This window comes from Silurus meridionalis, chromosome 14 (assembly GCF_014805685.1).
Source record: "Silurus meridionalis isolate SWU-2019-XX chromosome 14, ASM1480568v1, whole genome shotgun sequence".
Taxonomy (NCBI): domain Eukaryota; kingdom Metazoa; phylum Chordata; class Actinopteri; order Siluriformes; family Siluridae; genus Silurus; species Silurus meridionalis.
This window is the reverse complement of record NC_060897.1, coordinates 14731079-14756273: the sequence shown is the minus strand read 5'-3', so window position 1 is coordinate 14756273 and position 25195 is coordinate 14731079. Positions and strand designations below refer to the sequence as shown.

Genomic DNA, 25195 nt, shown 5'->3' with positions numbered 1-25195 from the left:
ACTGTATTTACCTGATTCTTAGACCGGATGTGTGTATCAGGGTGGATTTTAGTGCTTGTTTGAGACTTGGTGCATCTGTAAAACAAATGTTTGCAAAAAATTTGCCTTTTTTATATTTGTTTATTTATCATTTCTTTTCTCATATGGAAGTGATAGCCTCCCATTTGCATAACTTTATTTATGTCCTAAAGGATCCCTGTCATGACAACACACCTCTAATTTCAGTCTCTCTCGCTCTCGCTCTCTATCTCCATATATATATATATATATATATATATATATATATATATATATATATATATATATATATATATATATATATGTTTATTTTTTTATTATAATAATGTATTCATATATGGTTACCTCTATTGTATACATGTACTTTTTGCAACTTTTGAATATTTTGCATGTTGCATTTCTGTTACCTGTCACCTGACAGGTTGCTTAGCTTCAGTAACTCCTCATGATTTTTGTTTCTATATCTTTTATCACTTTCTGTAACATTACAGACGAAAAGTTGTTGGTCAGCTGTCGTCCAGTCTTCTCAGGGTGATGACACCTGTAAACGGAGGACCAGATTTAGACAGGTAAATACACAAAAAGACAACAAATATTCAAAACCGTGTGTGTCTCTCAGTGCTCTCAGAGATGTGCATGTATGTGTGGTGTAGTCTAAAGGGCGTGCAGTCAGTCGTCTTTTGGAGAGCTTCGCAGCAGATGATGGATTCCAACTGGGTGAAGATAGCAGCTTTTCCGATGAGGATGAGGATGATGATGATGAGAACTTTTCTTCAAGCACCAGAAATTCTCCAGGTAAATTTTAGCCTAAAGAAGAAATTTTGGCTAAACTACCGGCAAACTGATTCACATTGTTTAAATGCATATGTATATAAAAGATCTGCAAATATACCAGGTGGCAGTGGACACCTACAACATTGGGAGGAATACACAAAAGAAAAATTGCAAGGAGTGGCCTTATTTTACAATCTTTTTTCCAGCTGTATACTGAGAAATTCCTCCCACTTGGGATTGGATAGTCTTACACAAAAGCAGAATATTTGGACAGTTGAAGAATATAAACAGTAAAGCAATCATTTTAAAAATGCCTCTCATGCTCCTACAATTTTATATTTTCTTATAATAGTTGCTGGTGTAATATACGTGAATTCTCATATGCTATTTCTGTTCAGTGGACTGCATTTTTGCCTCATTGGGATGTTCTAGAACCAAGATCCTTGATTTCAATGGACATATGTACCGTGGCTTTCTACATTTTTTTAATGGAAATTGAAATTTTGATTGTGTTTTTTTATTCTTCCGCCATCAGCTCCTCCAAACTGTGTACTGACCAAAGAGCTACTGTCTGAAGGGCTCAAAATTCTCATCAGTAAAGAAGATGAGCTACTGTATGCTGCCCGAGTGAGAACTTTAGATCTCCCTGACATGTGAGTAAAATGCAAACACATTGTGTGTGAAACACTTTATCATCCATAAAAGAAAGCACCAAATGTCAGCCAATATGTATGCATGTACATACTCTTTATAGAGTTGTGGCTATTTCAGATGGACTTAAGCATATTGGTTCTATACTGGTTAAAAAGAGCAGCATGCAGCAGAGGGTCAGTCATATAAAGCAAGTTAGAGAAGTGGAGCCGGACACGGGAAGTCAAGCATTACACACACAGCTGAAAATAACTCCTTTGTACTCTCTCCTCCTCCCTCTTTCTTTTTCTCTCAGCTACAGCATTGTTATCGATGGGGAGAGAGGAAACCGCCCCAGAATCTACTCCCTGGAGCAGCTCTTGCAGGAAGCAGTGAGTTCTTGTTAAAATTGCACCACAAGCCTGCCTGTTCTCTGGGCTTTAGCCTCTCAGGACTATCCTCTTACACACACACACACACACACACACACACACACACACACACACACACACACACACACACACACACTCACTCGTGCACATGCGCTCACACCCTTTTTGTCTATAGCTACCACTTATACCACCCCCCACTACTTTCACCACATCCTACTAAATATCCCCTTCCATCAGAGCCCCACACTCAGCCATATCCTCTTCCACAAAGGTCTCTCATCAGAAACCATTTCTCTTGTGTCGCTCACTTCACCCAACAGCAGATCCTAGGAAAGCCCTCTCTCAGCTCACACCTCCTCATTAAATGTAATATCCATTAGCCTAATGAACACCTTCCTTCTTCTCTTCCTGTAATGACCATTATGAAACTGCTCCAGTCCAGTCTCTTTAGAGTCTCCCCCAAATTATAAAACTTGCCGGCCTTCCATTACAACCACATCCCTAAGAACTAGCACTTTTAGCCTACAGCTCAGCCTTATTTGAGGAACCCCACCCTTTTACCCCAAATATTAGTATACCTGGCAGCTTCTGTTTTTTTTTTTGTCACTCCAATCAGCAATTTAGCATATTTCACTAAGCTTGCTGTGGCCTGAAGTGTTATAAAGGAGCATGTCAAGTTCTTCCTCTTCTGTGTGTGTTCAGAGCTGAACTAATGGGGTTATGTTAACATTACTGTTTATCTAAGCCATCAATGAAATGGCCTCTAATGATACACTGTAAACCACAGCGCGTTCTTGGCTAGCATTCATTTTTTTTCCTACTTTGCGATTCTTTGTTCCTGTGGGTGCAGTGGTGGTGGAGGGCTTGTTTCTGGCTATTGTTTTGCATGGTCACACATCTGGTCACAGATCACTGGCAAATGAGTTGCTGAAATCTCAGCATGATGGAAATGAATTTTAAAAAACAGTGAAGAATGTGTCATTAGATAATGATTAGGTAAACACTTGCACTCTTAACAGGAACCAGCTGAATATGAGCATCTCTTACTACTTTCTACTTCTCTCGTTCATGTAACCTAAAAAGTGCTTGCTCCCTTAAAATCTATTTGGGTTTATCAATGTCCCTATTAACGGGACTGCGGAGGCATGACAAAACATGTTTGCCTCTGATAGCCCATTTCATCCTCTTTCACACCCGTACATAAAGACACGTGCAAAAACACGTGCACACTTTCTTTTTTTTCTTTTTTTTTTTACAAAATCTCCTGGGTTTTCAGGGGAAAACAATAGCCTTCATAAATACATTTCATAACTTTGGGTGCAACTGCTATGTATTGGCTGTATCTAGCATAACTCTCACCCGCAAACCCACTCAATGCACACATGCCGTGTGCACACTCTCAGTCACACATACAGTTGTTGTGCAGCTGCTCCACTGAGTAAACAACAGTTTCCCAGCAGCTGGATCTAATTACACATGCACTTCTGCTTTCCCTATCCCACTATGGCTCCAGTCGACTTTTACCTTTGACTTCAATCTATTACCTCCCACGTACACACATGCACAGTGAGAAATAACTCAATCACTTTGACTAGTCACAAGCCAACTTCACACCTCATCAGTGAAAAAGTACCTGTAACCATGGTAACCCTAAATTAAGGCAACTTGAAAGAGGGCAGATGCTGAGCCCTGTCTGCATTGTGGAAAAGGGAAAATGCTGGCAACCTGCAATCACAGCCCTCCCATTCACAGACTCTTTAGTATTACTCAGCAAGTCGGGGTTTACCACATCACAGCTTCCGCTGCTTTCAGGCCTGACTGGCATGCTGGCATGAGATAAGTGCTGCTTTCAGCACTGCCACAGTGACTAGTGTGTGTGCAAGTGCATGTACTTGTGTTTGAAGCTGTCTGTTTTGCAATCTAAATTTCTTCTCTGGGTCCAAACACTTTTTTTGTTTTGGACTGGCACTGACTAACAGCGGTGTGTTTTTTGTGTGCATACCAGGTTTTGGATGTGCGTCCAGAAACAGAGGCATTGCTAACCGAAGGAACAAGAGTGTGCGCCTATTGGAGTGAACGCTCGCGATGTCTTTACCCAGGCTATGTGCGCAGGGGTGAGAAAACTGGAATTTCTCTTAACTAAGGGCATAATTTTTATTTTCGTTTTATTTGTATGCTTGTTCACATACTGCTAATGTTATGGATTTTTTTATATAATGGGATTTGTTGTCCGCTAATAGGTGGCTCTAATAATGAGTGTAAGCCAGGTGGAGTGATGGTAGAGTTTGATGATGGGGACAGAGGATGGATCTCTCTCCGCAACATTCGTCTCCTTCCAGCTGGATACCAGATTAACTGTAGGTCCTATGTTCTCTTGTCTTTTCTTGTATTCTGTAATAAAGCTTACTATCAATTGGGATGTCCCTCATTTCAAGCAAAAATCATAATAAAAAGAATGTAATAATGTAAAATGATATTAAATTAAGTTATTTAATCAAATATTTACTGCAAATGTGCAAAAATTTTATGTAAAATTATATTAAGATGGAGTTGTAGCTCAAATTGCAGTATTGAGCCAAAGTTGTAATCCTCTTTTTTAACTTTAGTAGATGCTGAGTCCAATCCTACATTGGTTTCCAATGGTCAAACAGACAAGATCATTTCAAGTCAAGAGGGAAGAAGCTCACAGATTGACCGATCCTCTGAAAAAACATCAAGCAAAGAGGAAGCCAAAATCAAGGAGAAGCCAATGAGAAAACCAGGTATGGTTTTACCTCAGCAGTTAACAATATTTTTCTTCATAAAACATGGTTTAATACATTTGAACATTATTTCTCAGGGAGACCTAAAGGATCAGGACTGAAGAGGTTTATCTCAGATAGCGATAAAACCTCAGCATCTCCACTTACTTGGCCATCAATAGCTCAGCCTAGAAAGAGAGCGCCTGTCAATTTGTTTCAACTTAATGGATCAGGAACCAAAAAGGCCACGAAGAACAAAGAGGCAGGATTTCCTCATGCTTCAGTCTCTACGACAACACCAGCCAAATGCATCTTCAATAGCAGGTCCTTTGAGGTGGACTCTTTTAGTAGTATTGCTAATGGCTACTCATCATTCTGCAGCCAGTCCTCTAGTATGCCTATTGAGGGCAGGAACAGTCCCTGTGGTCAGGGCAGAAAGTCTGAGGAATCTGATGTGCCCCGGGGAAGGAAAAATGAAGTCCTGATAAAGCTGGATCACGAGGGGGTAATGAATCCCAAGAACAAGAGCAGCAAGGCACTTCTAATGTTAGGGGGTTCTGGGTTTGGCTCTAAAGGTATTGGTGCTCCACCCAAGCCTGATACATATTCTCACCCAGTTCTGTTGGTAAAGGACAAAAGGAAGGGAGACAGCTCTCGGGCAGAGCTCCTACCAATCCAGAGAAAGCCATCCCCATCCTTGATAGTGAGCAAGCATGGAGAAATGGGCCATAGTTGCCACAGGGACTGTCACAGCTCTTATTCAGACATGGATGAGGAAGACGAAGAAGAAGAGGAAAGGAGGAGAAGAAGTGAATCAGTTTTGGTCCCAGCTTCTGATGGCATAAGAATGGCTGGTCGTTTCCTCTCCCATCTCTCTGTTTCCTCTTCTTCTTCGGGGTCATCTAGCTCTTCTAGTTCAGGCTCTGTTTCTACCTCCAGTGTTTGCTCCTCTGACAATGACTCCTCCTATAGCTCAGAAGATGATGAGAACTCCACATTGCTCCTGCAAAGCTGCCTAACTCCCCATCACTCCCTACTTCATTCCCATAAAGCTACTACCAGACCTCCACAGCATTCATTTGTGGCCAAGGCTATGGCTGTCTCTAGTGCTAAAGGTGGTAATGTTGACAGTGCTGCTCGCAAGCCCCTGAAAAGGAAAGAGTGTCTCAGTTCATCTACCAAAACTTCCAAAGACCTGGTCAAGAGACAAAAACTACTGGCTGACCATAGTAGGCCCAAAGTCTCTCCCTGCATGCCAGCAAGGCAATTGTGGAGATGGTCTGGGGATCCCACCCAGGTAATCTAGAAATTGTTCAACATATACATATGATAATGCGTGTACCCAATTATAAACATCCGAATGTTATGTCAAAAATAATATTTCTTGTTCTCAAGAGACGTGGGCTAAAAGGGAAAGCTCGTAAACTCTACTACAAGTCCATAGTCCGTGGCAGGGACACGGTGCATGTAGGAGACTGTGCAGTGTTCCTGTCAGCTGGCCGTCCCCACCTACCCTACATTGGCCGCATTGAGAGCTTCTGGGAGTCCTGGACCAGCAGTATGGTAGTGAAGGTCAAGTGGTTCTACCATCCTGAAGAGACCAATCTTGGCAAGAGACATCATGATGGCAAGGTAAAGGGGCCTAGTTGTCTCCATTAACTATGATCTTTGCAGATTCCTATTGTGAATGTAGTTAATAAAAAAAGAAAATGTTTCTTCTTCAGCAGCATGCCCTTTATCAGTCATGCCACGAGGATGAAAATGATGTGCAGACAATCTCTCATAAGTGCCAGGTTGTGAGCCGTAAGGAATATGAGCATCTGAGCCGCAACAGTAAGCCTGGAAGCAACCTTCAGGACCTCTACTATCTGGCTGGTACTTACGACCCCACCAGTGGCCAGCTGCTTACTGCAGACGGAGTGTCTATCCTCTGCTAGCATTGGTCTAAGGGTAATGACAATCTAGCATTTGCCTCAGAAGGAATTTAAGGAGAGATTAACCAGTTAAGATGGGGTATTGCAACAATCACAACTCTTAAATATCACTAACAGGATCTGAATTGTGGTGACATGCATTGCTAAAGTAGACCAGGATATAACCTCCCAGCCTCACAACTTGTGCTTGGTCTCCCAAAGACAAACTACCACCACAAGTAGTTTGCCTGTGGTCCAACTTTTCTGTATAGTACATCCATGTTTAATCTCACATTTTACAACTTAACTTAAAAATAAATAAATAAATAAATAAATAAACAATTTAAAGTCACCAAAGCAGAACCCTTTTTTTGGTTTTGAAAGATGGCTTTTATGTGAGAATTCTATAGCATAGAAAAAAACAGAGACAAAGTGAGAATGGTGTGTTTTTCCCCCACACCATGTGATGATTCCAGGGATATTTAAGTAAATATTAGATTTAGTATATTAAGTTTATGTATATGTTTATTTAAGGAGTTATTTACTATTAAGCCATACACTTCAGTACCTCTTACCTGTTTTCTTATTCAGGTGTATAGTGTACAGGTGCATGTGTGATCTGCTTTTCTTTTTTTTTTTTTTTTTTCCGTCATTGTTGTTTATACAGTATGTATATACAAAGTTATTTTATATGGTAGATGTACTGTACATATGAGGTTTATTGTCTGATGCTTGGATTGATTTATTTTTCTATGAGAAGAGATGAACTGAAGTTGTATGCATTGCACTGCACATTGCCTGCTGAGACAGAAAGAGAAGATGTTATGAGTTTCAGTCATTGTTATGGCTGCACTTTGGGCATTTTTTATTAGTTCTCTGTATTATTTTGTCTGTGCATACCTTTATTTTCATGTCCACTGTGCTTTTTACCCAAAAAAGAAAATGAAACGAAAAAAGGTGGGGAAACCACGTAAAAGTTACTTGATGTTATTTAATTGAGAAATACGTGTCTCAGAGGAGTATCAGAAAAGATCAGGAAAAAAGATTGAATGGAAAATACAGGCGCTAAAAATATGTACTCAATGTATAAAATACCAGAGAAATCTTAAAATGGTGAAATCTATTAATTAGCGCTGTACATTCTTCTGCAATCAACATACTTCCTAATATGTTGCAGTGACTGTACATAATTTTGCTTTATTGACAATGTTTTGTAAAATTTTTCCAACTTTCTACTCATCAGCAATGGTAATGACATTTTGAGGTAGTTTTACCAAGGCCAAGATATCGAAACAAAGAAATGGCATTGTGCCAAGCATAACAAGAGCTCTTAGAAAAGCTTAGAAAAGTTGTTTGTCTTTAGGGACAATCATGTTCATAAAAGAGCAAGTGTGGACTGTTTGACAGGCTCACACAATTACAATATACTTTATTAGATTTTTTTTTTTTTGTGTGTGCCAAAAAACATCTTTTTTTATTATGCAACCTTCACTGTATTCTCTAAGTATTGATTCTTATTTTTATAACCTATTTATTGTCAGTGTTACTGTTTCATCAAAAAAAGAAAAAAAGAAAATGTGACAGCGCTTATTTCGTTTGTGTTGAACATAGAGGCTCTTTAAATCAAAGTGCAATGGTCTGGCAGAGAGAACTAGTACAGAGAGAACACTGGAGTATGCTGGTTTGTGCCTTGAATTATAGTTAGACCCTCACCTTCTGACCCCCATTAACAACTTTTGTGGTACTGCAGGGGAAGTGACATCATTTAGTGACCTATCCCTGACCATTTCTAACCTTATCTTCCGTTCTTTACAAATGGACACCAAAAAGTATTCGGCACAGTTTTCAGCCTATTCATTTGCCTCTCAACACCAACCTGAAAGAAAAAGTACATGATTTTATAATTTAGTAATTTCAAACTTGGCTTAACTTGACTCCTACATAGGTTATTTATTAACACTTTGCTTGGGCCATACTAATTGTATGTTAGATGTTTGCCTTTGTTTTACTGTCCTGATAAAGGAGGGCACTGGACTGAGTAATATGAATGTACTAAGTGTAGGTTAAGCAAGAAGATCCTCTCTGAAGACCTTTCTGAATGGCACAAAAATCTGATTATTTATCATAAAGGCTAAGTCCTATTAGTTACATTGTCCTGCTAAAAAAGAGGCAAAAACCTGATTACTGTTCCATAAGAGAGGTCAGTTTCTCTTTTTAGAAGAACAGATATGAGATTTTCAGATGGTCTTGCTTTCGAAATTGGTCATCTATTATAATTTAAGAAAAGGTCATTTGCCCATTAATAAAAGTGCAATACTACTTTGACTCAACATTTGAATGATGGGCAGCAATTTTTGTGGCGCTTCTAATAAAGGCTAATGGAAATGATAAGGAGGACGCAGGATCGTCTATCCTATGAAACCTTTTTTTATTTCAAGTTTGATTTATACATGATTAAAAAAAAATATATGTACCTAATATTCCACCTGTCACAGAATTTTTATGTTTTAAAATTGATGAAAGCAAAATTAATTATATACATTTATTGTTGTTATTTTTGTGTTTTTATTTCTCTGTGCTGAAAACTGTTGTAAAGATTGTAAATGTGTAAACTAATGTCTGATTTGGGGAGTAAACATTTTACAGAAAAACACTTTATGAGTATCAAGCTGTAAATGTTGTTTTAGTATTAAGATTTTTTTATAGAGGGACTATGAATAAATATCATGCTCAAAAATATTTGTAATTATTTCAATGATTGATTGTCCTTAAATAGAAGACTCCATCTGACATTCATACCAGTGTTCATATGTTCACATTTCATATGTGTACGTACGATCAACTTTTTAACAGTGAGTCCTTTTAATAGCATTTTAAAATAAAATGAAATGATTTTAGTTTTTGAGGCTCCGTCACTTTTCACAATCCAGATTATTCACCTTCTCTGTGCCTGAACATTTATAGTTGTACGGGCTTTGTGTCTATGGCTGAGTTAAAGAAAGCCCTTCATTCATGTTGTTCATGTTGATGCATATGTGGCTTATACCTGGCAATGGAGTTAGGCATAAACCACACTGGGCCAAAGCTAATTCAGTAGATGGAAAGTCACAAAGAAAAGGGTTAGGCCTTGCTTGACTATGAGTCACTAAAAGTGTAGGACAATTTAGAAGAATTTCTGGTTAAGAGTCCATGTTAAGAGTACTGTAGTCTGTGTACACTGCTCAAAATATGCAGAAATACTTACTGTAATCATCATTCTATAACACCAAGTCAGTCAAAATTTAAGGGTATCCATCTGTCCAGTTCAGAATCATAAATGATTGTGACTCAGTTTCACCTGCTTGGTGCAAATAAATGTGAAAACAGGTGCACTGGAGAGGCAACAGTCCAACAAAAAGACAACCCCCAAAATGATTTTGCAGGTGGTGGACATAGACAATAGCCCTCTCTTTATCCTTCCTGACTGATTTGACTCAAGTATTTTGTATTGTTAGGGTGTGTGACTATTTGTAGCATCAGGCAGTACCTCCAAGCCAATCAGGTTCCACAGGTAGTCCAGCTACTCCAGAAAGGCATATCCATGCGTGTTGTCACGTTAGTGGAGATGGTCCATTACATAAAAAGAGTTTAACTGTGCAGGGCCATAGAAGGGCCAAAGCAATTCAGAAATAATGCTGGTGCAGTGGGCTGTCTTTTTCCTCCTGGTGGAACTATGTGAAAGTATGATCATCATTATAGAACATTAAGCCATTTTAATTAGCTAAAAAAAGTTACCAATTTGTGATTTAGGTTGTTTTTCAGGCATTCCTTACACGCTACTCCTATCTCTTGGCACCCTGCTCCTAACCTTTACACTGGCCCTGCACTCCCACCTCTTAGACGGTTGATTGTCAAGGCGTCTATAAGAGAAATGTTTCACCTTCTGGCTGATCCCACCTTCCCTATAAACATCTCTGCATTATACGGATTCCTGGTTGTTAAAAAGTATAGCAAGGTTCTGTTACAAATGGAATGAGGTATGAAAAGTCTAAGATCGCGTAGGAATTGAATTTAAGCACTATTTTCCTACTACAGGGCTTTTTAACTATATTAAACCACCTTTAAAATATTTGCATCAATACTAATTACATGTGGGTTTAATGAAAGAAATCCTGTTGTAACGTAACCAGTCAAATTCCACTTTCATATGCTTTAATCAGTAGCTTTGAGGTTCGGTATTACTCATTAACAGAATTGTTTGTTCAAAAAGTAATGAGTGAGTTTACCACATGAGCAAGCATAAAGGGGTATTATATGTCTTCTACAACATGAATTTCAATGTTGTGTAAATGTTCATTACATGTAATCACAAAAGAATAAGTAAGAACTTTTTAATTTAATTATTAAAATATTGTATTTGTTGTGTTACAAGACAAATCGTCCAGTCAAGAAAAAAGCACACTGTGGTTGATACTTTTCTAGCAGCAAACCAATTCATGTTTTATCCAACAAGAATGTTGTTACAAGGTTGAAAAGCATAAATATGGACCTTTCGAGGGGTGCAGTGTAAAAGAGTAACTAGCCTTTTCCTTAATGATGCATGCATAAACCTAAATAAACCTTAGAAAATCAACTATCACTCTCAGCTGTAAATTTTGATGTGAAATTCACATAATACTTACATCTGAGCTAGAATGAATTTTGTTGACAATTTTGTAAAATGACGTTCTGGCCTTTCTCCTTTTAAAATGTTATGTAGTGTACTTCAAAGTAACATTTATCTTTAACATTATGTTTAAATATCCTAATCAAAAATGGTGTCGTGTCATTGCTATAGGTTTTCGAAACAATGATTTTACCTAAAGTCTTGAGAAAATATATAGTATATTTGTATCATTAAAATAATGAATACATTTTTATAACAAACAGAAATATACTCTTAAGTGCCAGTAATAATATTTTACACTATGTAACAATATTAATTCAGCACTTATGGCACCATTAACCATAAAACCATTATGAACTATAAAGAGTTTAGTATATTTTCTTTGGCTTTAAAAGGGAATGTATTTGGTGTTGATGTTTTTCTACATGTCACATTATGTAACTTTCCAGAAGTGAACTCAGCTATAAATCACGATGTTCTAAAGCATGTCAGCCTGAAATGTGTCATAACGCAAACATTTGTCAACAAAAATCTGTCATTTAACTTGAAAACTGTTGAAAGTCTTTATGAGACGGATGGCTCTTGGATGAAACCTAATATATATTTGTGCAGGTTAACAGTTTTTTATGTTTATGGCGGTGTCATGTACCCTTCTAAACATTATGCGTATCTCTTTTATGCATAACATCCACACTTATGTATAGTTTGTACATAATTATTTTATGAAAATCATTTAAAAATAACTTACAAATAACTTTGCATTACAATGAATAAATAAGTATAATATTAATCTCTAGACCACATCATTCTATATACTCATGTCTCTGATATTCTGGTATGAACAAAAGTTTAGTAGTTACAATAATTTTTTAATATTTATGCTAGATTTTTATCAAAGAAATCAGCTACATTATGATTTAACATAATCTGTGTAAATATATCTAGTGTAGTACATGTCCAAATGATTGCTATATTGCTTATATATTGGCAAACAGCAATGAAATATTTTAGAGAAAGTTTGTTTTTTAATCCAGGTACAATTTTATATTCCTACATATGGATATGGATAATAAATGTACTTTTTATTGTTATATTTATACAAATATTTTAATAAACCTTAAATGTTTAGTTATTTTTATTATCATAGTAATAATAATAACTAAGTACTCTAAACTGAATACAGTTACATTTTCAGGATAGAAAAAAAGGATAGAATAAAAGGAAGAAAAGGAGGAATCAAAATGAGAAAATCCATCCTCATCCAGATGACACCAGATAGTGGATAGTATGATTACAAAAAAAAAGGATAATTTATATATAATGAAATCTGAATGCTGTTTAAAATGATTAGTTTATCATTATAGACAATACTTTTTAAATGCTTTTGTTGTTTTTTTTTACATTTATACCCTTCTCTTTTTTTGCTTTCTTTAAGCTGGGGTTGTAACAGTGCAATATAGTGAGATAAAGCATGTAGCCTTTCAGCAGGTCTGATAGCTAGCTGTAAAATGAAGGCACAGCCGCTTGGAAGGAACACATATACACACACACACTTACACACACTTGCACACACAGCGTGTCTCCCTCTGGTCATGCTGCTGGAGATCCATTAGGGCACTGTGGGGCTGCTGCGCAGTGAAGGTGCTTCTCAGTGCTGAAAGGTTACCTTGGGAAATTAAGGAGTATGTGTGTTATTCCTCCTTGGATTTGTCACATAGAGGGATGCCCTCTTGGCTAATGGGACTCTCATGGTGTCTGTGCTTCTACCTGGGATTGTGTCTGTCATTGAGTGGCCATATCAGTATCTGTCACATGTTAGAGCTTATCCTGTAGGCTGTGGTTGCCAGTTGAAAGTCAAGGCCGGGACAAATAGTGACTGGAAATAAGACAAAGACAAAGTCAATTTATTTTCCTTTTCATCATTAGGACAGTTGGGAAAGCATCTTGGTGAAATAAATAAGCCAACTGGGTCCATTTGGCTGACTTCTGTCCTAACATCCAAATTTAAATCACAAGACATGGATTAGAATTAGCAGTCCCAACAGCCCGCTGAATCTAATGTCCTGTGCACTAAAGCACAGCTAATCTGCTAATCAACGACATCATCCTCAGATTTCTGCATGCTCTGCTAGTCCTAGATGCAACCAAGTTGGCTGTACCACCACATGTGGGGAAAGTTCTTTTGGCTGAATGTTTGTGGGTGTTTATGGCACTCAACGCAGTAAAGCCCACTAAATTCTGTCCCTGTTTACATAGCACGCAGACCTGTTTACTCAGGTCTCGAATGCTATAAACTCTGTGTGTGTGTGTGTGTGTGTGTGTGAGGGGGTATAACTGCACTGTGGACCTTATTGCCTTGGACTGATGTAGCTTTTATGACAGTTTCTTTCATTTATTAATTAAATTTTTTTTTTTTTTTTTGCAAAATTCAAACAACAATCCTGAAGTATTCTGTCTATCCTAAAATAGCATTGTCTGCTTCTGTTCTTCTTTTTATTTTCTAAAGCATCTGACCATTTTGCTAGAGCACAGAGACCATGTTTAATGGTCTTTCACAGTCTTCCTTAATGGCCCACCTGTTGTTATAAAATACACTGTGCTGAGTACTATGCAGTATTGAGCATGAACTAATTAGCTGAATAGGTTTAATAAGCAAGGACTTCTTGCTGTGTACCCTTTGTGCCAGGTTTTACTGCCTATAGTGTGTGTGTGTGTGTGTGTGTGTGTGTGTGTGTGTGTGTGCATGCTAGCAGCTGTTGCTGAGTCAGGAGGAAGGGGAACCTGAGCGAGAAGGTCACCGAACCTCCCTAGAGACTTGAAAACATGGGACCAGCTATTAATCTCCAAACAATACACACTGCCTTCCTCAGGCTTCTATGTGTGCAAAAAAAGAACAGCATCACTACCAACTTCCCTTCATGTTTAGCTTTATATCATTAGGGCAAGCACATCGGATGTCTGTCTGTCAGAAAAAAAGGCAGTCTTGTTTGGAGCAGTCGAGTGACTCCTCTTGTCAGAAGGTAAGCAATGATGTCACACATCATAGATACTGGAATCAAGTGTCTATCCACAAGGGCCCTTTTACAATGCAGTCTTGAATGCTAATCACATTTTAGGATTTATACAATGCCTGAAAATATGCACCACCCCCCTCATTCGTTCTATATGAATTCCATATCCTTATTCAGTGATGGGAGATTTGGCAGCTCTGTCATGCTGGGTCGCTCCACCCACACACATCTGCTGCTGAATGGGGCAGTTATACACACTGAATAGCTCATTGTGAAGAGATTCATCGATCCCTCCCCTTTCCCCTTCCCCTTGCTTTTTCTCTTTCTCACTTTAGTTCACTCAATCCATCCCTTTTCATAGTCCGTATCTGACTTTCTTCTCTTCCTCTTAAGATTCTGCACTAGTGACCGGAAGCTTTTGAGTTCAGATCACATGACCGCAGAAGAGCCACTATTGTGCCCTTGAGCAGCTCTGAGCTATGCGGTTAAGGTCAGCATACAGCTGCTTTACTTGTAAGATGTTTTGTTAAAAAGCTCTGCTTCACATCTGCCTTTGAGATATAGTCAGTTGCAGAATTATTAAATTATCAAGACAATGGGCATAAAATTATTTACACTGTTGTTGATAGTTTTATTTTAGCACAATATTTTTCCACATTTTTGCCAAAATTGCAAGTGATGTGCATGAGCTTAAACTTTACTTTTCACAGATTGTACATGTTATTTATTTTTATATTCTAGTCTTATATTCTAGTCTACTGTAGTTGCAGTAAATAGTATTGAAGGTACACCTTTGTTTGGCCAGAATACATGCACACTTTTTATACATTTACTAATAGTCAAAGATTTGCAAATGAAATTACAGGTGTTCTTATTATGCAGTGGTGAGTCCCTTCCAATAGTTTGATGCTGGAATACTGCCCTGGCATTCATGTGCATGTTACTTTAACATGTACCACCTACCCAAAGATTGTACACCACTTCATGGCACAGCAAAGGTCTTTTTCAGCAAGACATTTTGCCCACACAGCAAAAACTGTTCAGAAATGGTTTGAGGAACATGACAAAGGCTTCAATGTGCTGAATTGGTCACCAAACTTCCCAGGGCTTGGATGTGCTAGACCAACAAGTCTGATCCATGGAGATCCCACCGTGCAACTTACAGGATTTAAAGAATATGCTGCTAACATCTTGGTGTGAGATACCACAGCACACCATCAGACATATTGTGGAGTCTATGCCATGATTAGTCAGTCCTACTTTCATAGCACAAAAGTGACCTTTTAAAAATTATGACTTTATTTGTGTATATACACACACACACACACACACACACACACACACACAAAATTATTTAATAATATGAGGAATCTTTCAGTTTTTAATTAGTAAGTAAAGTAACATTTATTTATACATAGTTATTGACTGTTAATTACTGTTAACAACTATTTGACTGTTCACAAGTTATATGTTGTGAGAAGAGATCGTTGTTAAGCGAATACATAGATTGGGACTTCAACTCTGTTAAACAGAGGCTCAAGTAAACATATTAAGTTAGGGCCTTGTATACATTACAGCACAAAAAAAATATAGCACACCAACAAGTAAAATAGAAGTCAACTGCAATTTATTTGAAATATACTGCATATAATTCAACAACTTGTCTTTCTCAGAGCGCTACAGTCATATGCTACTCATTTACAGTATTGTTCAAAATAATAGCAGTACAATGTGACTAACCAGAATAATCCAGGTTTTTAGTATATTTTTTATTGCTACGTGGCAAACAAGTTACCAGTTGGTGCAGTAGATTCTCAGAAAACAAACAAGACCCAGCATTCATGATATGCACGCTCTTCAATTGGGCAATTAGTTGAAAGGGGTGTGTTCAAAAAAATAGCAGTGTATGCCGTTGACTGTACAAACTCAAAACTATTTTGTACAAACATTTTTGTTTCTAGGATTTAGCAATCCTGTGAATCACTAAACTAATATTTAGTTGTATGACCACAGTTTTTTAAAACTGCTTCACATCTGTGTGGCATGGAGTCAACCAACTTGTAGCACCTCTCAGCTGTTATTCCACTCCATGATTCTTTAACAACATTCCACAATTAATTTACATTTCTTGGTTTTGCTTCAGAAACAGCATTTTTGATATCACCCCACAAGTTCTCGATTGGATTAAGGTCCGGGGATTGGGCTGGCCACTCCATAACATTAATTTTGTTGGTTTGGAACCAAGACTTTACTCGTTTACTAGTGTGTTTGGGGTCATTGTCTTGTTGAAACAACCATTTCAAGGGCATGTCCTCTTCAGCATAAGGCAACATGACCTCTTCAAGTATTTTGACATATGCAAACTGATCCATGATCCCTGGTATGCGATAAATAGGCCCAACACCATAGTAGGAGAAACATGCCTATATTATGATGCTTGCACCACCATGCTTCACTGTCTTCATTGTGTACTGTGGCTTGAATTCAGAGTTTGGGGTCGCCTCTCAAACTGTCTGTGGCCCTTGGACCCAAAAGAACAATTTTACTCTCATCAGTCCACAAAATGTTCCTCCATTTCTCTTTAGGCCAGTTGATGTGTTCTTTGGCAAATTGTAACCTCTTCTGCACATGCCTTTTTTTTAACAGAGAGACTTTGCGAGGGATTCTTGAAAATAGATTAGCTTCACACAGACGTCTTCTAACTGTCACAGTACTTACAGGTAACTCCAGACTGTCTTTGATCATCCTGGAGCTGATCATTGGCTGAGCCTTTGCCATTCTGGTTATTCTTCGATCCATTTTGATGGTTGTCTTCCGTTTTCTTCCACGTCTCTCTGGTTTTGCTCTCTATTTTAAGGCATTGGAGATCATTTTAGCTGAACAGCCTATTATTTTTTGCACCTCTTTATAGGTTTTCCCCTCTCCAATCAACTTTTTAATCAAAGTACGCTGTTCTTCTGAACAATGTCTTGAACGACCCATTTTCCTCAGGCTTTCAAATGCATGTTCAACAAGCTTGCTTTATCCTTAAATAGGGGCCACCTGATTCACACCTTTTTTTTCACAAAATTGATGACCTCAGTGATTGAATGCAACACTGCTATTTTTTTGAACACACCCCTTTCAACTAATTGCCCAATTGCACAGCCTTAAGAGCGTGCATATCATGAATGCTGGGTCCTGTTTGTTTTCTGAGAATCTACTGCACCTACTGGTAACTTGTTTGCCACGTAGCAATAAAAAATATACTAAAAACCTGGATTATTCTGGTTACTCACATTGTACTGCTATTATTTTGAACAATACTGTATGTAGGTGTGTTTCTCATGCATGTACATGACACCTTCAAAGATACTCTTCTCTACTTAAATCAGGAGAGTGTATGTATGTCTTTAGAGAGCACAGATAAAGGAATAACTTGCAGCATATCTGTGGCAGCTGTTCATGAGTAGAGGGTGGAGCCTGACTGGAACCAAGCATACTGATTATTCTTATCAGTTACAGGTGTAATCTTACCGCTCGTTCCGTCCGGCACCGCCCTCCACTCGCGAACCGCCGCCACAACATCTTTGACATGTCAGCATAGCAGTGTTTGCATGGTATTTTAATGATCTAAACACCATAATAATATCTTAAAGACAGCAAGATTTAAGAAATGGAGAGATGTGCCTACATAAAAGTGCCACTAAAAGTCAGATCATTAAAGGTTAATAAAAAATTCATAAAATTGCCAACTCATCCTATGTCATCTGGTCACTTACGCAAGTTACATGAAATGGCTGCTGGATAATGTAGTCCATTGTTCACAATCCTGACAGAGCAACTACCCCCCAACTCCCTCACTGCTCAAAATGTACCTTTCAGGTGATCCTCGACAGACGTAGAAGTCCCATGCTCTGTGTGGGCTTATGTGAGCAGCAGCCCCTGCAAAGCTTGTGTGTGTGTGTAAATGTAGTTTTTTTTGGGTTGCATAAGGAAAAGGCAAAGTCCTCACCTGAGCAGGCAGACAGAACGACGTTCTCACCAGGGCCTGGTGGATGAGCAACATTCTCATCAGGTCACAGGGGATGAGTGACATCCTCATCAGCGTATGGAGGCTAAGCAAAAACTAAACTGGTAAGAGATCCAGGGGAGGAAGAGTGGGATATGATTGGTTCGGCAGCCACTTTCCCAAAACTCTCAGATGCTGGATGATGAGGAAAAACAACCACCACCATGGAAAATAAAACTTGAGACAATGAGTGTTGTGTAAGGTGAGATTTAAATGTATGTGCTAATCAAGGTGACAAGGAACAGCTGTGAGTAATTAGTTGAATGTGCTTCAGACATAGAAGTACAGTGGCTGCTGGGTAATGTAGTCCATTGTCCATAATCCTTTTACTACCACTGTTTGTTTTTAGTCTGGTAGTGGAAAGTGTTTAAATACAGACATTTACATTTATAAAACAGTTTGCTCTAAATGACCTTAATGCACATTTATAACTTGAATTTATGCTGACTATGAAATAGCTAAACATTACAGAAAAATCATATGAGTTGTGTGTTAGCAAAGAAAATTTAACATGGTGGACCTTTTGAGAGTAAATTGTTATGATTTGTTTCATTCCAGGGTTTTTGCTTGGAAAGTAACACACAATGCTGCATGAAATAAGCACAAATGATTAGATTAACTACACATTACACAAACAAGATTATAATTAAAATCGTATTCACAAGAAAGTATTTTGTCTAACAAAAAGTAATATTTTAAGTAAGATAAAAAATGTTTTACACCAATAAAAACAGTTTAATGCACTTTTAAAAGCAAAAAAAAGATTTCTTGTTCTTTTGTTCAAGGTCTTGTTGCAATTGAGTAAATATGAGAATAAAAATCACTGTAAGAAAAAGCTAACAGTTTTCAAACCAAAAGTGAGAGATAGTTATTGATGATAAAAATCACCTTTAAAAATAAGCTGAAAATGAGCATAGTGCCACACTGCACTGTAATGAAGATGGGGAGAAAAGCTATAAAGAATCCAAAGATTGCAGTTTTAAAATTGCACATTTGTCAAGTTTCAAAATAAACTATTAGAGGCTTCAGTGAGAAAAGGCAGTTTAAAAATGGTTGACCTTCAAGAATCTTTGAAAATTCAGGAATCATGCCAGATTCATTTTGTTCAGACACATCACTGAAATATTAGATCCTGGAATGTCTCAAAAATATTAAATGTAAGGTGCCAATCCAGTGTTGACCAGAAGTAAATGTCCATTTTTTAAATGCCTTTATTTACTTTGTAGAATTTATTAATAATTTTTTTGGAAAATGCTGCATTCAGGTCTGTGGCACAGTGTTATACTAAGTTCATTCTGGAAACAGTGAGAACACACCCCAAAGTTGACGAAAGCTTTCTATGTTTAGACTACAAGAAAAATGCACACTGTCACAGCTTGCATGTTCATTTTATATACAGATTTTGCTCATTTTCATGAAGACTTATGGTTAATTTGATTTAGGAACAAGGAGAACATGTCATGTATAAAGTGTCACTTAAAATCTTTAAAGAATAATTAAATCCACTTATCATGCCATACTCTCTTTTCAGTGAATGATTCTTTATAAGCTACCAAAAATATTAATTTGGTTAATGTATATATTATGTTATAACTACTAAATGTGGCAATGTAGCAAAATAGTGTACACATTACACTACTCGCATCCAACTCCCCAACACACATGCACCCCACAAACAGACATGTTGGGGAAGGTATAATTTATGAGGTGTACAGCTGTGAGGGACCCCCTCTGATTTAGTGTGTTGCTCATGGTCTTAACGATTTTAACCGTTTGAAGTTCAGAGGATAATGTAAGGTGATCTGCTGTCCCCCATCGGGTGAGACACACACACACACACACACACACACACACACACACACACACACACACACACGAGTGCACCTTAGCTTTCACCACCTGTACTCTGACTCAACCCACTTTTAGAGCAATAAAAAGCCATTATGCTTTCTCCAATTACTCGACACCAAATTCCTTTTTTTTTTTTTTTGGGGTGTTGCACACTTGGGCTACAGGTGACACAGTGCCACCGACTGCCCAGCCACACCAACTGCTTCTGTGAAAAGATTTGCTTCCAATATTTATTTTTACATTTTAAGTTACAGGCATAGCAACTGAATAAATTAATTTGTAGCATTTAATTTGCATACACAACCTTTCTGGACCATTACAGAGTGTGCGACTTTTGAGAGTTTTTGGATTTATAGTTATAATTTTTTACAGACCTTCTACAGGCAATGACTGTTTTTTTTTGCCTGGGGTGGCCAAAGTGAAACCCAGAGATACAGTAAAACCAGTGGTGGACAGTAATGAAGTAAATGTATTTCGTTTACTTTAACTTCACCACATTTCAAAGTCAAATATCTTTTTTTTTTTACTCAACCACATTTTGTGAAATCAAGTCAAGTCGAGCCAAGAAGTCCAGAAGCTCTTATTGTCACTTTACCCATATACTGTATATCTGACGCAGTACACACAGTGAAATGAAACAATGTTCCTCCAGAACCCTGGTGTTACATAAAACAACATAAAACAACACAGAGCTACATAACAGAACACAGAGCTAAGTACTAAAGTAAGTTTTCCTCGCCACATACAGCTGGGTTTGTGCATCATGCACAAACAGTGCAAGACAAGACAGTGCAAACAGACAACAAAAGACAGTGTAGGACAAATACACAAAACACAAAATAACGCCACAAGTAAACCTACTGTATGTTATACAGTACAATGTGCAAAATAAACACAATGTAATCCCAAGAGTTTGTGCAAAACAGCAATAGAGTCTTTTCAGATAAATTGAGTTAATTAAGCAAGAGTCTTGATAAATGGTAAAATAATAATAGGACATTATAGCCATAATAAGCCATAGTACTTTGGATACTTAAGTAGATTTGAAGGCAAATACTTCTGTATCTTTACTTAAGTAAAAGCTTAAAGGGAGCACTTGGTGTATCTCTACTTTAACTCAAGTACATCGTTTGTGTACTTTATCCACCACTGATGTAAGCAATCATCATGCCAATCTTGAAAAAAGTGCTTGAGATCTGCAAAGGTGTCGACCTACTCATGATGATTGGCAAAAAGTCGTCATTACTGTCATTTGATCACTCCATAAAGTGGAAAGCAAAATGTCATCATTTTCATCTCCTTTAGCATGACTTTCAAATGTGTGCGTTGGCCAGCATTATGGGAATCACTGGAAACCTAGCATGCGCTCCAGAAAGTCATTTGCCCTCTCCAAGCAATATATAGCTGGGTGTATGACCAAAAATAATCTGTCTGAGGAGTTTTCCATCCAAACCAAGTTCACCAGGAAGACATGGTCTCTCCACTGCATCTCAATATAGTGATCATTAGGAAAACATTCTGTATAATGGAAACCACGTTGTTACCCATCTGATGTGTGCAGATGACCGTGCCATATTCATAGCGCCTTTAGCAAAAGGCCACAGACCTCTTTGACAAGTTGCATCTGTCATGCACATTCATATTTTGGCTTGAAAATCAATTCAAACCAAACCAAAGTCAAGGAAACTGATGGCTTGAAACCACTGTCCAAAATGGACAGGTCAAGCTGCAACCAACAGCCAGACTACAAAAGCTTTCCCTTCACATAAGTGCTACACATGTTAAAACCAAACAATTTCATTCAGACCAGTACTGCTTTTTTAAGTCAGACAAGGCTGAGGTCTTATTAATGCAAGGCTTCTGGGAAATCCTAGAAGTTCCCCTTTACAATCATCTTCAAAGCAGGATGATAGTTTTAAATTGCGAACAGCACCTCAGAACTGAGGAAGAATATCCAGAGAAAATGTGATTGTTTTTTTCCATGTGTACAGGGGGAAAGCCAGACTACCATACAGACATTTTTGCTCTCAGCGGCCCACATAGTGGAAAGTGCAGAGATCAGCACCAAAGAAGACGCCGACCAAGCAAGTTGAAAATGACCAGAAGGATCAGAAATGTTGACCTCAGTGTAGCCAGGATCGCCTTTGATCGCCAAACACTGTCTGAAATCCAGCAGCACCCACAGCAAATTATTGGCTTTGATGTCACTCTGATTTAGATGATAGCTATGGACCAAAGGAAAAAGGAAAAGATTTGGGGTGGCCTTAGAAAAACGATACATAAATGCTTTAAAAATGAAGTGTTTAAATGCTACCTGAATGTATTTTTCAGCTTTCAATATTTTTTCCTTCTTCGAGGCTTCAAGTACAAATGGGAACAACTCTCTCACTCCAAGGCTATCAATTTTACCTGATTAGGCATCATAGGTTTTGAATACGATAATGGGGATGTCTGTGTGTGTGTGTGTGTGTGTGTGTGTGTGTGTGTGTGTGTGTGTGTGTGTGTGAGTGAGTGACATAGTGCTTTCAAGGTCATTACACTCAAGAGGCTTAACACTTCAGCACCGACCACTCAGGCCACTGTATTCAGGAGTTCACACTATGTTGGCCATGTTCGCCTGTCTCAGGGGGCACTGGTCAAAGGTCACAGATTCTTGCTCTCCCACCCTCTCTCACTCACTCCATCCTGCATTCCTCACAGCTGCATAAACAACAGGAAGTGACTGATTCAATCAGTACTGGGATTAAATATGCCCCCACCAACCTTTGACCTTTTGCAAGCCTACTTTTAAACCCATTAAGGGATGCACTGAATGCCTCTCAAGAGAACATAGAAATATAATACTATCTAAAATTTTGAATGTTCATATTCAACAAAAATCATTCTTACGTAATACATTATACTTCTACATACATACATAACATAGTGCAATTCAACAAGGATTCTTGAAAATTATATTTCCTTTCCAATCAAGAAGACTAAAAGGAGTAATGTATAATCCTATATACATAACGTGCACCTGTATATTAACCTGGTTTTCTTTTTGTTTTTTTATTGAGATTTTAATACTTCTAATAGAACTACTCAGTAGTACATGACTATGGTCAATGATATATTTTGTTAGTAAATTGAATTTTAAATGAATTGATTTTATACTACAGTCTATATACCTTTTTTTAACTATAAAGATTGCCAACATTTTGTGGCCATTTTCTTTTTTCAGTTTTCTTTGTCTTTTTTATTCATTTTTCCTTTATTTTTTTGATGGTGCAATGATTGTGATATCTACTACATGCTTTTTCATTTGACAAATAGTATGATTGTCAGGACCTTCCGGTTTCACGGCACGCGGTTCCGGGTCGGCGGCCATCTTGCCATTTTTTCAGCACCTTGTTTGATGACAACAAAGAAATTAACTCAGGGTCAAATTATCCCTCTGCCTTCCTTAACTTTAAAGCTCAGTCCCCAGCAGAGAACTTAGTATTTAAGGGTACATCCTGCCCAATATATGGCGTGCCAATAGGTCTTAGATAACCTCTAAGACTGCTGTCTCTCCAGCACCTGAGCCCTGCTGGGGGTGCTGTCCAACCTCAGCTTTTCTGACTGGCTGGGGGCATCACCCAGCTCTCCTAACCTGCTGAGATCACCTTTTTGCCTGTCTGCCCTGCCGAGCATGCCCCCAAGCCTGGTCTCAGCAGAGGGCACCGCTCTGCTTCCGTGTCCCACCGATGTGGCTTAGCAGAGGGCGTCGCTCCGCTTCCAGGTCCCGCCGACGTGGTCTCCGCACAGGGTGTCGCTCCACCACAGACCTCCACAGAGGGCTCATAACGTTGGCCAGAAAGCCTGGGTGCCAACCAGAAACCTGCCCCTGGTGGCAGCCACCAGGAGGTTTGCTCCACTCTTCATCTGGCTTTTCCCGACTGCCAATGTGTTCTACCCGGTGGCGGTCCACCTCAAGTCCAGCTTTGTCCGTCGCTGTCACCCGACCTTCCTCATGCCCCGGCTCAAGCACGTTTGTGCCTTTTCAGTAAAGATATGGACGCATGAAAGGTCTTTTAACAATACTAATTAACTAATTAAGCAAAATAAATTCATTATTGCTTCCTGCATGTTGATTTCACTTTTCACTTGTACTGGCCATACAGTATACTGGGTGCCAGTTGGACCGTTCCTGAATGGGTTTTTTTTTTCACTGCAATCAGCTGGCATGATCTGCTAAATTACTTTTGTTGGTCAAATGATGGATCCCAAAAGGAGATAAATTAGAATTATGCTGGTAAAGTGCGCAATAAGCATGCTCTGCTTCAATCACATGCCAAACCAGCTACAAAGAGAATACCAGTGTTATAAAAATACAGTAGTGCCTTTTAAACTGCATTTGGAAAATTCCCAAGGGACACTGTGTAAAATAAAAAACAGAATGCATGGGCAGACACCTATGGGTTTCCTCCCTTCATATCTTCATTCCTCTCTGCATCTCTGCATAAGGTGCAGTGTGTTTTGCCCATTCACCATTTACACTCTTGTCTGTAAATCTGTCCCTCTTTTACAGGCTTTGTGTGTGGGAATGCAATAAACCACATCACAAGCTGTCACACATCCAGCCTGGTTTAGATTGAAATCCCATATATTAAACATTGAATATGGAGAGGGAGATACAGTCACTACATACACAGACATGGAGTCAAATTCTCTAGCAAGATGGTGGATTTGTAAGAGCCAAGATGAACTGAGAGAGAATATATATGTATGTCATAGTCTGTCACAGCTATGAGCCTGGAGAGAGAGTGACCTAAGATCACACAAATAGCTTTGCTTTTGTCTAGTTTTTTTTAATTTTCTTTTTATTTAGAAGTCTAATAAAAAGATTATTGATTTTAGCAAATAGCATGTTTTCTCTGGATTTAAATAAGCAGTTATTTTTTCTGATTCCAGTTCACATTCGCATTCTACTGCAGCTTCTATCAAATCTTTGATATCAGGGTCAAATGCTTTGAGAGCTAAAATAGCTTGCAAAGTCAAAGTGATATTATACTTAATCACGCAGTAGTATTTGGTGCTTTAAAAATCATGTATCACAAATCATGAATTTGTAATAATGTATGATGTAACATCATTAAATATTCACTCAAGATAAAAAAAAAAGACCAATTCATCTTCAGCTTTATT

General features: G+C 38.2%; 1 protein-coding gene and 1 long non-coding RNA gene across 9 annotated transcripts in view; one reads left to right on the top strand and one right to left on the bottom strand.

Annotated features, from left to right (window-relative positions):
- Window positions 1–9207, top strand: part of LOC124397124 (BAH and coiled-coil domain-containing protein 1) — a 72477-nt gene extending 63270 nt beyond the window's left edge. For 5 of the 8 annotated variants that reach the window (XM_046866629.1, XM_046866625.1, XM_046866632.1 and 2 more), the window contains 10 exons: window positions 510–587; window positions 672–813; window positions 1328–1445; window positions 1739–1814; window positions 3820–3928; window positions 4055–4171; window positions 4421–4576; window positions 4654–5852; window positions 5951–6187; window positions 6280–9207. In XM_046866629.1, the coding sequence (XP_046722585.1) occupies window positions 510–587; window positions 672–813; window positions 1328–1445; window positions 1739–1814; window positions 3820–3928; window positions 4055–4171; window positions 4421–4576; window positions 4654–5852; window positions 5951–6187; window positions 6280–6492 (2445 nt within the window). In that variant the 3' untranslated portion in view covers window positions 6493–9207. Of the gene's footprint in view, window positions 1–509; window positions 588–671; window positions 814–1327; window positions 1446–1738; window positions 1815–3819; window positions 3929–4054; window positions 4172–4420; window positions 4577–4653; window positions 5853–5950; window positions 6188–6279 lie in introns of those variants that run through there. The other 3 variants (XM_046866627.1, XM_046866626.1, XM_046866633.1) reach the window with 3 other exon arrangements.
- A 3509-nt stretch (window positions 9208–12716) lies between these two features.
- LOC124397144 lies at window positions 12717–18301 on the bottom strand. The gene is made up of 3 exons (XR_006927891.1): window positions 18119–18301; window positions 12881–12989; window positions 12717–12779 (listed from the first exon to the last, which is right to left on the bottom strand). It is a non-coding gene; the product is annotated as an uncharacterized LOC124397144 (long non-coding RNA).
- Between the last annotated feature and the right edge of the window lie 6894 nt (window positions 18302–25195).